Genomic DNA, 15,447 nt, shown 5'->3' with positions numbered 1-15,447 from the left:
GCTTCGGCTCCGCTCTGCGCATGCCTGATTGGCTTCTGCTGCTGCTGTCCACTCCCTTCTCTCTCTCCCTTCTCCACCTCCAACACACGCACGCACGCATAGCCCTCCTCCTCCTCTGGTCGGATCGTATTCCTCCAGCGCCGTCTTGTGTGGACTGAACGGCCGTTGTTGTTGCTCTACCTATTCGCCTCAGATATTTCGCCCCGACACTGATTTGCGGTCATTACCGTGAGCACGCTGGCGAACAAGGATGCCTTTGATCCGCTGCGATGAGGCGACAGTTTATGTCTGTGCTTCCCTTCTCTGCAGCGTGGTGGCCGTCCTTGCAGCGGCTCGCGCCCTCCTCTACGCCCTCGGCGTCCTCGTCCTCTGCCTAGCGAGGGATGGGCAGTTTTCGCCCTTGCTGGAGCACGGCGTGTGCACGGTGGCCCTGTTCGCAGCCATTCTTCTCTTTGGCGATGCCAGTGCCCTCCTGACATGGTTGGTGCTACTCGCCACCGCCACCAGCGGTGCGTGTTGCTGGTCGCGGAGGAGCTTCCGCTGGATCGGCGTGGGCAGCTTTGTGCTGTACTCCCTCGCTATGATGCACGTGGTCGGCCCGGCACTCGTGCAGGAGGTGGATCTGAGCACACGAGAGTGGTTCACACTAGCGCAGGGCCAGCGAGTGCTGATCCCTCCGCTGTCGCCGCTTCCGCGTGCTGCGGATGAGTTGCTCTCGTCACAGCCATCGCTTCCGACTCTGTGCATCTACTCTTACTACGATAGGGTGAAAATCGAGGGGAGCGCGTCGCCTCTTGCCCTCTCGACGGGGTCGGCAGCGTCCCTCGGTCTGCCTCTGTCGTGGAGTCAAGGCCTGTGGGGAGCCAGTGGTAGTCACGAAAGCGCAACGAAGCGCTCAGGACGCGATCGCCGAACACCCGGTGCAGAACTTCCTTTACCCACGTACCGCATCGTAGCCACTGGCGATAGCACCCAGATATCGCACTACGCGCGTGGCATCAATACGACGGCGCCCACCATCGCGAGAAGTGACCGCATCCAACTGGTCGGCCGCCATGCGGCCATTCGGCACACCCACGTGTACTGCCTCATTCCAGAGAAAGGCGTCCACCCGATGCCCCAGCCGGCGGCAGATGCGCCTTGGCTGGAGAACTCGCTTTGTCTGCTCTTGCGGGGTGGTACGGTACTGCGCAACGTCACCATTCACTGGGCCGTTGACCACTCACGGTCGTCAGCCCCGCCAGCGTCCGCAGAGGAGGTGCGAGCACAGAGCTCTTCGCGCAGCTCACCCTATGCTTGGAGGTCGCTCCATGTAGGCACGCACGCGGAGCAGCGGTGCGTGGATGTGCAGGCTCAGCTACAAAGAGATCTGGGCGTTACAGTATCCTCGTTGCTGATCGAGTGTGCCGACGAGTTGGACATAGCGAAGCTGCCGCCGTTGTTTGTCTCGAAGGCACCGCTCCTCGTGTGGCTTGGCTGGCAGCTTCCCGGCTACGCACACCGCGCGCAGGAGACACTTGCGTTCTTCTCGAGTCACGTCGCTGCCCCGGCTGCAGCGACGTCGGTGAAATTAGCCCAAATGAGCTGCAAAATGGCGTCGACGCTGGGGCGGCAGTGCGGGGTTTGGCTGGCAATGATGGCGCCGTACGTGAAGCGTGGGGCGGTGCAGGCCGCTGTCTTCGCCGAAGGAGCGCTGTGCGGCTTGTCCGCGAGACCAGAGGGGCTAATCGGCACCGGCGAAGGCAGCGGCGGCAGTGTGCGGGAGGCCCTACTGCGCGCTGTGGGGGCCCCGTTGTCGCAGTGCACCGCCTTTGCTCGCACACACGCGACACACTCAGCCTTCCGCGCCGGGGCGCAAGCGCGTACGTCTATCGTTGCTGTCGCGTCGACCATCTTGGATGCTCTCGACCTGGTGCCGGGTCTGTGGTCCATGTATGCTTGGGCGTGGAGAGCAGAGTACCGCGTCACGCTCTGGGCCGTTGCGGCGCTGCAGCAGGTCTTTTACTTTGTATTTTACGCGGCTCTGCAGCCGACTGCCCGGGTGCTGATCATCGCCGCGCAATGTGTGGCGACTCTGGCGCCGAGCGCCGTCATTCTGCTGTGCTATCTGCGGCGCGGCATCCCCCAGCTGCGCATCTTAGCCTACCTTGAACGCCTGTGCGCCTCCATGTGGGCGCTGGAAAAGTATGTTTGGCGCTACGAGTGGTCCCTGCTGCATCTGATGATCGCCTTTCTCGCAGCCAAGTGCGAGATGGCGGTCTATGTGTGCGTCAAGTACACCGTCGTGGTCGGTGGCTGGGCGATCAGCTTAGTGCGGCGCTACAACAAAACTTCGTTCTCTACTCACATGGCTGTTGTGCTGCTGCAGACGGCGCTGCTGGGGATCGCAATACGTAACGAGCTGAAGAAGTCGGTCATGGTGGAGCAACCACAGGGAACCCCAGCCCGCAGCTTGCTTACTCGCTACCTGCCGGCGAGTACGGCCGCGTGGCTGTCGCCAGGCTCTTTTGTGAAGCGCTTCAGCGGCTTCTGGATGCTGGTGCGTGCCCATCTTTTTGCATGCATGTGGTATTTACTGCTGCATGTGGTTGCCGCTATAGTCTTGATTGGCCTCTCAGTGTTGCCCTTCGCCAGCAAGCTCTACGCCCTCTCTCTCCACTACGTGCTCCCTTGGCTGTCGTGTCAGTACTTCCTCGCCTTCTTCTCGCGCGATGTACCGCCTCTGCGAGACGTCGCGGTGTACTTCGTCGGCCGCATGGCAGTGACAACGGTGCTGCAAGACACGGTCGGTGACTTCCTCTACCATGTGCTGAAGGACCTGTTTATAGCTGTGGGGCTGATCGGTGGCCTTACGCTGCTGCTGTGGGCCTGGCCGCAGCGTGCAGCGCTGGCAAAGCAGGTAGCGACAGCCATCACTGACGGCCTTCAGGCCAGCCCAATGCCCGCGTGTGTGAGCACGACGACCTCCGCTGAGAGCAGCGAGGCCAAGTCGAGGGCAGTGGAGACTGCTGCAGAAGACGAGGAGGCGCAGAAGCGGGACGTGCCGGTGACAATGCAGGTCGGCCTCTCCGATACCACTTAATGGCATACCCTAGCCACGCGTGCGCTGCTCGGAGGCAAACGTAGGATGGCGCGGTCATCGGCACTACAAAGGGAGACGAGGAAGACCCCGCATATGCCTGCTGTGCCGAGCACATGTGCCCGCTGTGTGTATCGGGGGGGCACAACGCGCGTGCTCGGTAGTTCTCCGTCCTTCACGTCCGCCCTCTCTGGCAGCAGCTCAGCGAGGGAAAGGTCTGGCACGGCTGGCGATGGTGTTATGTTTGTGATTTATGCGTGCGCGGGCGTTTGGTGTGTGGGCCACAGCCCTTTCGCTCACGCCGGCACTCACGCAGAGAAAGGAGAGTGGCACAAGCAACCGCATTCGTGGGGAAGGTGGAGTGGGCGCCACTCTGTGCTCGCGCATCACAAGCAGCTGCAGTTTCAACTGCAAGCCATACACAGACGCAAAGGTGCGCGATTGTGTCCTCCCGTTGTTCTGTAGGGCACGTCGGCACGTCACGAGCCACACCCTTCTGCGGCTTCCCCACCCCCACACCTCTCTCAAGTGCAACCCACGAGGAACCGCAGATCGCCGCATCCCGCACTCCCGCGCAACGGTCTCTCGAAAAGTCTATGCGATGCCCAACAGGCAGCCCTCTCCCACTCCCTTCCCCCGCCAATCTTTCTCTTCCTACTTCGTTCCACCTTTCCTCACCACTAACACATACACACACACGCACACACAGCACCTCCCCTTAATCTGGTGACATCACTTCGCTAGTATCGGTCCGCTCCGTTGCGCCACGGTGCCACTGTAGTTTGGCCGGGGGGGAACTTGTTCCTCTCTCGTGTGTCGCTGCCTCAGCTGTATTGAAGTGCGGGCGTTGGCGGGCACCGCATGCACACGCGCATTCATACGAGGCGAAGTAAAAGGCGAAGACGGTCACGCTTGGAAAAGCACCGCCGAACTCGCCATGCAGCGCTTCTCACACGACGTTCCCCTGTCCGACGCGCTGGTACGTGCCGTGCGCGCGGTCAGCCGACTTTTTTTCCATCTGCAGGCCTCCCGGTATGCACAAGAGGCGAGCAGCAGTTTGGATGTGGGTGTAGTGTCGCTTGTTATGCAGACAAAGGCGCTCGTGCCGAAGGAGAAGTCGGATAGTCGCCACCTACTGCCCAGTGCCTGGTCTGAGCTGTACCGCGCCACTGTGAGAGAGCTCGCAGACACCGAAGTCAACGAACTCTGGGGCCTCGTCTCCACAGTGCTCAGCGTGGTGGAGCAAGGCGCAGCTGATTGCGTGAACGCGAGTGCCGCCATTGTCGAGTGGCATAACTGGTTCGATGATGAGCTCGCAGACGCGGAAGAGGTGATTCAGCAGCTGCGGTGCGAAGACCCGCGCGACAGTCCAAGTGACATTGTCGAGGAGCTCGGGTCGAACGTGCTGGGCCGCATGGAAGGGGCGTTTCTCACGGGGCACTTTCACACTGCCGCGTCGCTCATGGACGCGCTGCTGCTGTACCTGCGCCGCGGTGGGTCAGAGCTTCTGACCGCTGAGGTGGAAACGGCCCTGGCCAACGTGAGGCGGCTACTCGCTGTTTCGTTTCACGACCCGGCGAGCCACCAGCAATGGGTGGAGGCTGCGAACGACGAGCTGAAAGACTCGCGCATCATTCTGTTGAATGGGTCCCGAGGAGATCAGAGTGGCAGCGACGACAGAGGCAGCAGTGTTGGCGGTGCTACAGTAATCGAAAGGCTTGTGGAAGACCTCTGCGCCGCCTCCCTTGACATCCTCCTCCTTATTACGAAGGATGCGAAGCGGATGTGCGATCGTTGTCGCGACTCGCACCGCACCGCCACGGATTTTCTGGTGGCGGTATGCGCCATCATGGAGCCCTATGCTGACCTCGAGCGGGTGTCTTCTCTTTTTGGTACGTATGCAGATGCCTGGGCGAACGCGGAGGGTCGTCAGTGGTACGATGAGTGTGTCCTCGCGATCCTCGGTGTGGGCACCGCCTCGGATATGGTCGCGGCGATGCACGAAGTCGCAATGATTGCAACGGAGGCGTTTCTCGAGGCGTCAGCGTGCCCCCCTCCCATCGGCAAGGAAGATCCGCACGAGCGCGGCGACGACGACGACACGGATGAGGGTAGCGATACGGTGAGTCTTAACGCCATCACAGCCGCCGAAAAGCCCCCAAGCTCAGCAGCGACGCGGCGCTTCATGTTGGCGTGCATGACGGCCCATATCGCGGACTCGTGTGCGCCGGCGGTCGTCGCCACATCGGCAGCAGACATTCACTTGACGTTCTGCCGAAATGAGCTCATCACCGCCTACGCGCGGCTGTTCGCACTGCACCCGCGCACGTGGCGCATTGCCGGCCTCTACGCCTGTTACTCTCCCCTCAACGATCCATCATTCCTCAGCGAAATCGTGCTCGCCATCGCGCCGGTGGCTGCGGTCGATGTGCATGTGCTCCGTCGCCTACGCGCTTTCTTTCATTGCACGTGGTGCACGAGCAGCGACCACCAGCAAGCGGTGCGCGCGAAGCTGGAGGTCGCGCTGCCGGAGCACGCGACCGTGGCGAAGTGGTGGTCCGCCATGGAGTACTACTACACCGGGTCCTACCAGGATGCGCACCAGCACATCATCAAGGCCCAGCTGTGTAACGGCAGCGTGGCGCACGCAGTGTGGCTGGCCGTGCAAACGCGCCTGACGGAGGTGGTCGAGTCCGAGATGCGCCGGCAGCTAAAAGGCAAAGACGCCTTGCAGAATGCGCGGCTCTACATGGTGGGCTCCGCTGTCCACAACGGATTCATTGCGATTGACACATGCGCAAGCATGGAACTGGGCCGCTACCTCTGCGCTGCCGCGGCGCTCTCGGCATACCGGGAAGCCGCGACGGCAGCGAATGCGTCGCTCTCGTCGTCTCGAAAACGCGACGTCACCCTCGAGGCTGTGGCGGCCTGTCTACAGACCATCGAGGCGGCTTTGAAAGCTGTCGACGAGTGTGACGCGATGTTACACCCGTCCACGATCTTCACCCTCGTCGAGCACGGCGCTTCGCTGCTGCTCTCACTGCGCCAGCTCATGCGCGACCCAAAGACGGGAGAGTCTACCGGCTCCGCTCACGTCCCGAGCTGTATGCTGCCTCTGCTGATCGAGTCATACGAGCTGGCAAGCATCCACAATGCTCACCACGACCCGAGCCTCACAGAGCGCAGCCGTGGCTTGGCTGAGCAGCTGGCGCACGTGCATCAGACGTGTATTTGAACAACGAACTGAGGAAGGGCGGAGTGCGGGAGTGAAGGATGGAGAAGGCCGCCACGCGCGTTCGTCGCGCTCGCGCCATTGCGCCACTCAAACACAGAAAAGGGATAAGGCGCAACGCGAAGATAAGAATTTTTTTTTTAATGCCGACCTTTACATGTGAGGGGGTGTGCTATCCGGCCAGAATAGAAGGCGAGCCATACTTGTGGTGGCGATGACTGTGCGGCGGCGTTTTTGTGACAGGAAGCTGAGAAGTGAGCAGAAAGGCGGACAGAAATGGTGCAGAGGTGTGTTACAACTTTACATTAGGTTTGCAGACGGCACGCAGTGCGTCACGATCAAGTCTGCCTTCGCTTTTTTCTTTCCCATCCACGCCGACGCGAACTGGCGTATGCGCACGTTAGGAGCGGCACTCCCTTTACCACACCCCCTCCGCGTCACCGCGGTTCGGGCAGCGGCAATGGGGAGTGAGCGGTGGGGCGGGACGGACTTAAATGCAGGCGCCCCTCTGTCGCCCAGGATCAGGTCCTCGTGCCTTTTTTGTCGGTTGTCACGCAGCTAAGACGAGCAGAAACACACAAGCGCACACACATATATATATGTGTGTGTATATACCGAATGAAATGGGTCCTGGTGCGCAGTCCCACAGTGGCGCATGCTTTCCCTCTTCTCTCCTTCGCTTGCCTTGCACCGATCCGCTAATATGACCCACACCCCACGCCTATTCTCTTGCGTCTCTCTCTCCCCTCTCCACCTTTCGTTGTCACCACCGGCAACCCTCCCCTGCCCCCTTCCTCGCCACCGCATACGTGTGCGCATGCGCACATTGAAGAAAAGGAGCCGAACAATACGTGCCTCAACGAGCGTATTGCCGCGTTACGCGTCACACACAACGGCGCTCTCCAACGCCGCGCCACCCGAGCCTCCCTCACCGGTGGCTTCACCTCAAGCGCCTTTCCTTCTCTACTCACCGTGCTGGAGATCGACGCTTCTGTGCGCCTATCCGTTTCCGCACAGACTTCTCGCTTCTTCCCCCCCTCCCACTGGCACACACACACACAGGGAGATTTCTCAATCGCGGTTGCGAGTGGCAACACATCGGCCGTGCGCAGGTTCATGCCGGCGCGCACACAGCTCCTCCCTGCCACCTATCGGCCTTCGTATTATCCCCATCTCTCCTTCGCCATACTCGGCTTTGCTTTCGCTTCTTTTCTGTTGTTGCTGCTGCTCTACGCCTCCTCTCTCTCTCTGTCGCTCTATCGCCGAATATCGATATACGCATACATATTTGTATCGCTTTTTTTTCTGCGCGGGTGCCATCAGAAACAGAAGCGACTGCTACCGAGCCTGATCAGCAGCACAAAGGCACACCATGCGATCAAAGTCTCGCTACACCTCACGGCTGAGGCTGCACCCTCTCGGGCTCGCGTCTGCAACTGTCTTGATGGTGATGTGTCTTGCCTTGGGCTACCGCATGGGTGTCCACAACACCGAGCAAGGGTTTCAGCCGCGCCTGGAGGGGCTTCGCGCGCTTGAAACAGGGCTGAAAAGGTTGCTGCCGACGTGCAAGAGTAAAACGCAGGAGCTCATCAGCAGCGAACGCTTGAACAACGAACGCGTCCGTGAGATCAGGCAGGCGGTGGCGGTGCTGGAGGCCGATCAGCAGCTTGTGGAGGACGCCTACAAGGCTATCGAGATGAAGCGAGAAAACTGCTTCGCCGCACAGGAGCAGATTCGTCGGCAGGTGGAAGAGCAGAACGAGAACGATACGTTCGTGCGGATGGAAGTGGAGGAGCTGAAGCGCGATATCGACGCGCTGCAGGTGTCCATTGAGCGCATCACGCGTGGCGAGGGAATGCCCATTGTCATGCTGAATCAAGGGCTGCAGCGGCTACGGCTCTTCTACGCCAGTCGGTGCTACCGCACACCCGGCTGCGTGGAGCTCTCCGACAAGGAGCTGATCGAGCGATGGGGTAACTCCACGGCAGACGAAGCGATCAGGAAGGAATTTGTCGAGCGGGACGAGGAAGCGCAAAGGACCATGGCCAACAATACGTTTCAAGGGCCATCAGCGAACCTGACGCACATCGTGTTTCAGCCAACCCTGGCCGAGGAGGGAGACGCCTTGGCCGTATCACAAGCGCCCGTCTTCTTCAACCGCAGCGTATACAACAAGCCGTTGCGCGGCATAGACAGAGGCGCTGTGTCGCTGCGCCCCGTTCGCATCGCCACCGCTTTTGAGCGGCTCACCGACTACGGCCTCTGCGCCTACCGCCACCGCAACCCTCACTTCACCTTTCAGTCAGCGTTCAAGTATTTCTCAGACACCACGTCCTTGAAGGAACCACAGCTGCCGGAAAGATGGAAAGACGTGACCTATCTGCACGAGCTCTTCGTGAGCCCGCTCCTTCTGTTCTGTATCGACTGCAACTCCGCTGCGTGGACAGAGGATTACCGCCTCGCTTGCCTCCGAGACAGCGTCAAGTCGCACTACGGCACCCACGACTTCTGGGCGGCACGCTCCCTCCTTCAGCCCAATCCATCGGTGCGGGAGGCTGCCTTCCGCTACTACGAAGCACGCGAAAGGCATACGAGTAAAATTCTGGCTGTCGTACTTTATCAGAGCCTCAGCCACGATCGACTCCAGTGCGAGCGCCTCGTCGATCGAAACTATGGGCTGCACTACCAGTACCTCAAGGCAAACTACCCCGACGACAAGGGACTGCAGCAGCACATCTCGAAGGACCGCCATCTGCAGTGCTTGCCCCCGCTCGAGATGGTGATAGAGTACATACAAAAGGTGCGCGACCAGGCGCCGTACTCCTTCGATCATGTCTACCTCTCCATGCCTGAAGAGCAGCGCAGCACCCTGGAGTCGCTCCTGGCCGTGAACGACTCGACGCAGCTGATGCCGCTGCTGCTCCCGGCGTACACCAACAGGGAAGCCGAGGTGACCACACCAGGCTTCACGGAGCTGGTGGACATGGAGATCGCCGGCCGCGCTACGGACATTCTCGTGAACCCTTTCCTCTCGGCCAGTCGCTACGTCACCGAGAGTTTTCTTCTACGGAATAAGCTGACCCCTGCTGGCCACGTGTGGACGTTCTAGTCGGGGGGCCGCAGCTGTGCACGCCTTTGGGCTCCCTGTCACTGGTGGTTGCCTCCTCGGCCTCCTCCTGCAGGGAAGGGGGGAGGGGCCTACGGCGGTGATGATGGAGAGAAGGGGGTGCGGGAGGGGCGAAGAGCATTCCGCAAACAAAAAAGAAGGAGGACGAATGCGAAAAAGGCTCACCTGCATCGAGAACTGTACGTGCGACTCGCCTATCCGCCCAGTGCGGCAGCTGCTCACGAGCACAGCGTACCTCTGCTCCTTGTCGAGGTGAGGCTGTGCCTCTGAAGAAAGGGAAGACCTGTTGAACGTTGTCGCCAATATTAACAGTGGTGAGGATATCGAGAAGGTCACCGCTCTCCTGTCGATCATGTTGTGCGTGATGGTAATAGCTGCTCGTTGATACCCCACGCCTTTCTTTTTCATGGCTGCTGTGGCGGACGCATCTGCGTTTGTCTCTCGCACCCTGTCAGTGCAGCGACGGCCGTGCTCTCCACCCGACTCCTACTACGTCATAGTTTTCTCCTCTTGCTTCACGGATGAGCTGAGCTCTCTGCGTGTCATTGCTAGCACAACCACCGATAGCAACAAGAAAAGAAAACTCGCTATCGTTTTCTTCTCTTTCATCGTGACGCGAAGGCTTGGCTCACCCAAGAGCGGCCCCCTTGCCTCGCGCTCTGCCCACCCCACGCCTCGCAGCTCACTCTGACGCAGCGCCACCCACGGCCTGGCCAGCGGCATCGGGGGCGATGCACTGCCGTGACCTCCCCTACGCCGCGGGTGTGCTTCGCCCCTGTCACCAGCACAGAGCGGCTCGGCATCGGCAAGGGGAGGGAGGGCTGCTGGACTTCCTCGCACAGAGCGGTGCACTGCACCCCTGAGATGCCGCGCACTGAGGCGTCGCCCCTACCCCGCCCCCTTCAACCCTCACTCCACGCACACGCACATCTGTCATGAGTCGAGCAAAGGTGGTGAAGACAATGGGGGAACGAAAAGGTGCGGAAGCGAACCGTTTGAATCGCTGCGAGCGTTACGCAGGACGGATCCGATGGATGTCGTCCTCTCTCTCTCTCGATGGAATTCGTCGCGGTCGCCTCCTTGTGGTCGATCTCGTGCCTCCTCAGCTGTCCGTCGTGAACGCCCCTCCTTCCCTCTCTCCCGTCCCCCTCCTTTTCATCCTATGCTGAAAGGATGGGCAAGGCACTGGCGATGTGAGGACGAGCATGGGAAAAGGTGGAGGTTTCGATTGCGGCCTGGGGCGGAACGACGCCGGAGAGAGAGGGGAGGCGCGCTGTAGAGAGAGGACACGTATGTCGCCCTCTTTCCCCGATTTCTACTCCATCTCTCCATCCCCTTTCCCTCCCCCTCCCACCCGTGGCTCCACTTCTTGTCACCGCGCGACCCCTCCTCACCACCCCGCAACACTTCATCGTCTCACTCCCTTTAGCGTCTCACTGGCGCGACTGGGACAGGTGTCTTACAGCCGCTGCTCCCCTGCCATTCTCTCTCGCCTGCCTCCCACGTGCTGCGCTACTGTGAGACGCGCAAGAGGCTTACCCAGAAAATGCCGAGCTTCCTTGGAATGTGGGCATTAGAGGCCATCTCTGGCCTGGTCCCGATCCTTGCGAACGGTCTTCTCTCAGTGGAGCGTCCTCCCAGGGTCGACATCAATGCCGGCAGGCGGCTGATTCACACTGTGCGGCCCATAATTCCCTACCGTGCCCCGGTGCCGTACACGGGCGGCCGTGTTCGCGCTCTTCTCATCGGCATCAACTACAGAGGTACAAGCCACGAGTTGCGTGGCTGCGTTAACGATGTTTACTCGATGCTCGGCACGCTGCAACGAATCACTTTCCCCATCAGCGAATGCTGCATCCTCGTCGACGACCCGTTTTTCCCCGGCTTCACTGGCATGCCGACCCGCGAGAACATCATAAAGCACATGCTCTGGCTCACTAGCGACGTGCGCCCGGGCGATGTGCTCTTCTTTCACTTCTCCGGCCACGGCGGCCAAACCGTGGCGGCGCGGGACTCGGAGGAGGAGTACGATCAGTGCCTCATCCCACTCGACCACAAGCAGAACGGCAGCATCCTCGATGACGATCTCTTCCTCATGCTTGTCGCCCCGCTACCCCCTGGCGTGCGTATGACGTGTGTCTTTGACTGCTGCCACTCCGCCAGCATGCTGGATCTGCCCTTCAGCTACGTGGCGCCAAGGGCGGGGAGGGGCGGTGTGCGCGAGTACATGCAGCAGGTGCGTCGCGGCAACTTTTCGAGCGGCGACGTTGTCATGTTCAGCGGGTGCACGGATAGCGGCACCAGCGCGGATGTGCAGAGTGGCGGCCATGCCAATGGTGCCGCCACTCTCGCCTTCACGTGGTCGCTGCTGAACACGCGCGGCTTCTCCTACCTCAGCATTCTTCTCAAGACGCGAGAGGAGCTGCGCAAAAAGGGCCGGACGCAGGTTCCTCAGCTCACCAGCTCGAAGCCGATCGACTTGTACAAGCCTTTCTCTCTCTTCGGAATGGTTACAGTGAATGCGTCCATGATGCAGTACGTGCCGCAGCAGTATCGGCAACCTCCAGCGTACCTTCCGCCACAGGCGCTGCCGCCCCCGGCTGGCTACCCGGCCTACGCTCCACCACCACCGCAAGGCTACTACCCTCAATCACAGCAGCAAGTTTGGAGTCCGGGCATACCGGTGCAAGGGATACCGCTGCAGCAAGTAGCCCCTGTCGCGCCGCAGTTTCCACCACCGCAGTACTCATCCGCGCCACCACCGCCACCCCAGTATGCGCCACCACCGCAGCAGCCGCGCGTTCCACCGCCCCAGTACAGCTTTCAAACAGCGCGGCCATGCTAAATGATATCAGAATATGTGTCGGTACTACGCAGCCATTCCGTCTCCTCGTCATTGACCCCTGCGAGCGAGTCGAGGAGATGGGGAAAGGAGAAACAGACGGCGCTTTAGCAGAAGTGATAGCCCTCCGGCCCTTTCCTCTATCCTCTTCCGACACCCTTGTGGTCACGCGCTCATGAGGGTGTGTTGGTTCGCGTCGAGGCGTGCACAGCTCATCAAGGTGGGAAGGGTGGACACCGCAGGCGACGAGGCCTCATCCTCCTCTGTTTCTTGTTGAGGAGCCTTCGCTGCTTGGGAAAAGGTGACGCTCTTCCCTTCCCCCATCCCCAGGAGTTGATTGATGCAATTATTTCGGCTAGCGTTTTTCATGTCTTCCTCTCAGCCACCACCACCACCACCTTCGCTTTCTCTTCGTTTATATTATATTACACGCACACACATATATATATGTGTAAGTAAGTGTGGTTTCGTTGCCTCCCTCTCTGTCTCTGTGCGCGTCCAATGGTGCCCAGCGAATGCGCTTTGTGGTGGTGATGGCTTTGCCTCTCCTCTGTCGAAGGAGCGGCGAGCTGCACACATCCCTCTTTCTCCTCCTCTCCTGCGCCTTCCCATATGCCTCGTCTCGCCCGATCGCTCTTGTTATCTGCTACTGTTGTTCCTGTCTCACCTGTTAGCCCTTCTGCTGCATGCGAACGGAGTCAAGAAGAGGGAGGGCTGGAGTGCGAGGGAGTGATGCTGCCATGTAAAAAGCAGAGGCGATCATGACGGAATCCCGATGCGTGGATCTTCCTACCAAGAGCGCCGGCGCGAAGTCAAGCCTCCTTCGACGAACGCGATTCGTGGAGCCGTGCTTGCGGTCAAGAGCGTGCCTTTTCTCGTATTTTAGCTTGTGAAGGTGCGCAAGAAAGCGCGACTGCTGTGAGGATTTCGAGCATTGGCTGCCGCTCTCACTGGTTCTCCTCCATCTCTCACCTCCTCAAGCGTTACTGGTGCTCCCTCTGTGTTTCTCTGGCGCCCCTCACTCCGCCTCGCATGTGGCCCGCCCCATGAGGGAAGGGGGACGTGTCTCGCCTACACACACACACGAAAAGCGCTTACTCACCTGGACGCAAATACACGCAAACGTGTTTATGTTTACGTGTATCGCCCGGTGCTTGATTCGAGTAGAAGACCCGTACGCGCAAGAGAGAGAGCCACAGCAGGGAGTGAGAGGGAGGGCGGCTCTGCTTCGCTCATTGCGACCCATCGTCTCCTTGCATGCGCATTCGCACTTTGCCTCCGCTTCTCGTTAAGCGTACGCGTTTAATTCAAAAGGAATTGAGCAGAGCAGAAGCCGCGCAAGCATGCTGCGATGCTACGCGGCAGGCTCTCGCCTGACAATGTCGGCTGGTTTGGCGATCGCGGGCCCGAGTACGCTGTCCCATTACCCCCGCTGGTGCCATAGGAGCGGCAAGTCTGGCACTGGGCAGCACGCGCCCCAGATGCCGGGAGACGGCGCTGAGGGAGCGAACGAGTCGCTGATCGTAGGCAGTCCCCACGATGCCTCCACCGCCAGTAACGCGATTCAGAAGCGCCACAAGGGCTTCATCGAGCCCTCGGACGACGTCGTCATGGAGATGGCGCGCAAGGCGCTTGCCCGGGAAGGGCGCGATGAGATTCCTGAGGCGATAGTGTGGAAGTGGGAGACAACAGCGCCACCCGTCCTCGCCAAAGGGAAGCAGAACATCTACGACTTCACAGACGACATCCCGCAGCACGTGAAGCCGTTCTGGTATCATGAGTACTACCAGCAGCGCGAGTACTTCCGGCTGCAGCGTGATAAGCGGCCCCTGAAAGAGCGCATGAAGGTATGGGCCGGGGCTCTAGCGGCCGTCGCCGTGGCAGGGGCGGCGCTCACATTCTTCCGCGTGTGGGTGGAGCAGCCACGCGAGGTTCGCCAGCTGCGCGAGGAACTGCTGCAGCATACGTACGGACGGGTTCTTGAGCTAGCTGCCGGGCACGGACAGAACATCGGTGCCTATCCGTACGCAGTGCACGAGGTCGTGCTGACGGACTCCAACCCGCAGCAGCTGCAGGCCATACGGTACCGCATTCCCCACACTGCCTACCCCAAGTACGACGTGAAGCGCGTGCGCTCGGAGAGCTTGGACATCTTTCAGGATGGCGAGTTCGACTGTGTCGTGGACATGTTCGGCCTCTGCCACCTACGCGACCCCGTCATGGCGCTGCGTCAGATGCAGCGCGTCGTGAAGCCGAGCGGAATGATCTTGCTGCTGGAGCACGGCGCGAGTTCATACCCGCCGGTGAACTGGTTTCTCAACTACTTTGAACAGCAGCACAAGGTCAACACGCACGGGTGCAAGTGGAACTCGCCGATCCGTCAGTACCTGCAAGAGTCGCGGCTGGAGGTGAAGGAAATGCGTAACATGCACTACGGCACCACATACTACGTCGTGGCTTACCCAGAGGCTCTCGAGGCCTACAAGAGTCAGGGAATGGAGACGGAGCAGGCGAAGGAGACGTGCACGTCCAACTAATGATGTGTAGGGGGGGTGCGCCTCCACCACCACGACTGTCCTGAAATGAAGAGGCTCTGAAAAGCGAAACGAATGGAGCGAGGGAGGCCCGGAAAGGCCAGCATTGTCGAGCGGCCTGTGTATGCGAGGGTGTTTTATAGGTCTTGGATCGCGCGTGAGACGACGCGCGTGCACGCCCCCTCCCTGCTGTGCCACGGCTCTTTCTCTCCCGCCCTTTCCGTCGTTGTCGCTCTCTTCGTGAAGCTCTCGGTGCTCCTGCAGGGACAGATAGCACCGACTTACGCCCGCGGGCAGTAGCCGGAGGGGAGGGGACTTGACGAGCAAGAGAGGAGGCAGCGGTCTTTGCTGTGGGTACTGTTGGGCTTGTGGCGGCTCAGATGCAAGGCGTCCCGCAGGGCCCGCCCGTGTGTGTGTCGGAGAGGGGGAGGGTAATGCTGACCTTTGTGTTGGGTAAGAGTGTGAATGCTTTTGCCCTGATTGTTTGAGTGGGCGGGGCCTACGCCTCAGTGCGCGGCATCTCAGGGGTGCAGTGCACCGCTCTGTGCGAGGAAGTCCAGCAGCCCTCCCTCCCCTTGCCGATGCCGAGCCGGTCTGTGCTGGTGACAGGGGCGAAGCACACCCGCGGCGTAG

The 15,447-nt window shown here is 60.4% G+C and overlaps 5 protein-coding genes across 5 annotated transcripts; all 5 read left to right on the top strand.

Moving 5' to 3' along the window:
- Window positions 1–250: 250 nt before the first annotated feature.
- Window positions 251–3,082, top strand: LSCM1_00914 (uncharacterized protein; the record flags this gene model as incomplete). The annotated part of the gene is made up of 1 exon (XM_067318541.1): window positions 251–3,082. The coding sequence occupies one exon, from the start codon at window positions 251–253 to the stop codon at window positions 3,080–3,082; it is 2,832 nt and encodes a 943-aa protein (XP_067174646.1).
- Window positions 3,083–4,016: 934 nt separating this feature from the next.
- LSCM1_00913 (uncharacterized protein) lies at window positions 4,017–6,314 on the top strand (the record flags this gene model as incomplete). The annotated part of the gene is made up of 1 exon (XM_067318540.1): window positions 4,017–6,314. The coding sequence occupies one exon, from the start codon at window positions 4,017–4,019 to the stop codon at window positions 6,312–6,314; it is 2,298 nt and encodes a 765-aa protein (XP_067174645.1).
- A 1,369-nt stretch (window positions 6,315–7,683) lies between these two features.
- On the top strand, window positions 7,684–9,420 carry LSCM1_00912 (uncharacterized protein; the record flags this gene model as incomplete). Its single annotated transcript, XM_067318539.1, has 1 exon — window positions 7,684–9,420. One exon carries the CDS (start codon window positions 7,684–7,686, stop codon window positions 9,418–9,420), a length of 1,737 nt encoding a protein of 578 aa, XP_067174644.1.
- A 1,564-nt stretch (window positions 9,421–10,984) lies between these two features.
- On the top strand, window positions 10,985–12,283 carry LSCM1_00911 (uncharacterized protein; the record flags this gene model as incomplete). The annotated part of the gene is made up of 1 exon (XM_067318538.1): window positions 10,985–12,283. The coding sequence occupies one exon, from the start codon at window positions 10,985–10,987 to the stop codon at window positions 12,281–12,283; it is 1,299 nt and encodes a 432-aa protein (XP_067174643.1).
- A 1,340-nt stretch (window positions 12,284–13,623) lies between these two features.
- LSCM1_00910 (uncharacterized protein) lies at window positions 13,624–14,817 on the top strand (the record flags this gene model as incomplete). Its single annotated transcript, XM_067318537.1, has 1 exon — window positions 13,624–14,817. One exon carries the CDS (start codon window positions 13,624–13,626, stop codon window positions 14,815–14,817), a length of 1,194 nt encoding a protein of 397 aa, XP_067174642.1.
- Window positions 14,818–15,447: the final 630 nt, after the last annotated feature.

The sequence above is a fragment of the Leishmania martiniquensis genome, chromosome 35 (assembly GCF_017916325.1).
Source record: "Leishmania martiniquensis isolate LSCM1 chromosome 35, whole genome shotgun sequence".
NCBI classification, from domain to species: domain Eukaryota; phylum Euglenozoa; class Kinetoplastea; order Trypanosomatida; family Trypanosomatidae; genus Leishmania; species Leishmania martiniquensis.
Note: the sequence above shows the minus strand (reverse complement) of the source record. Positions and strands in the feature narration are given on the sequence as shown.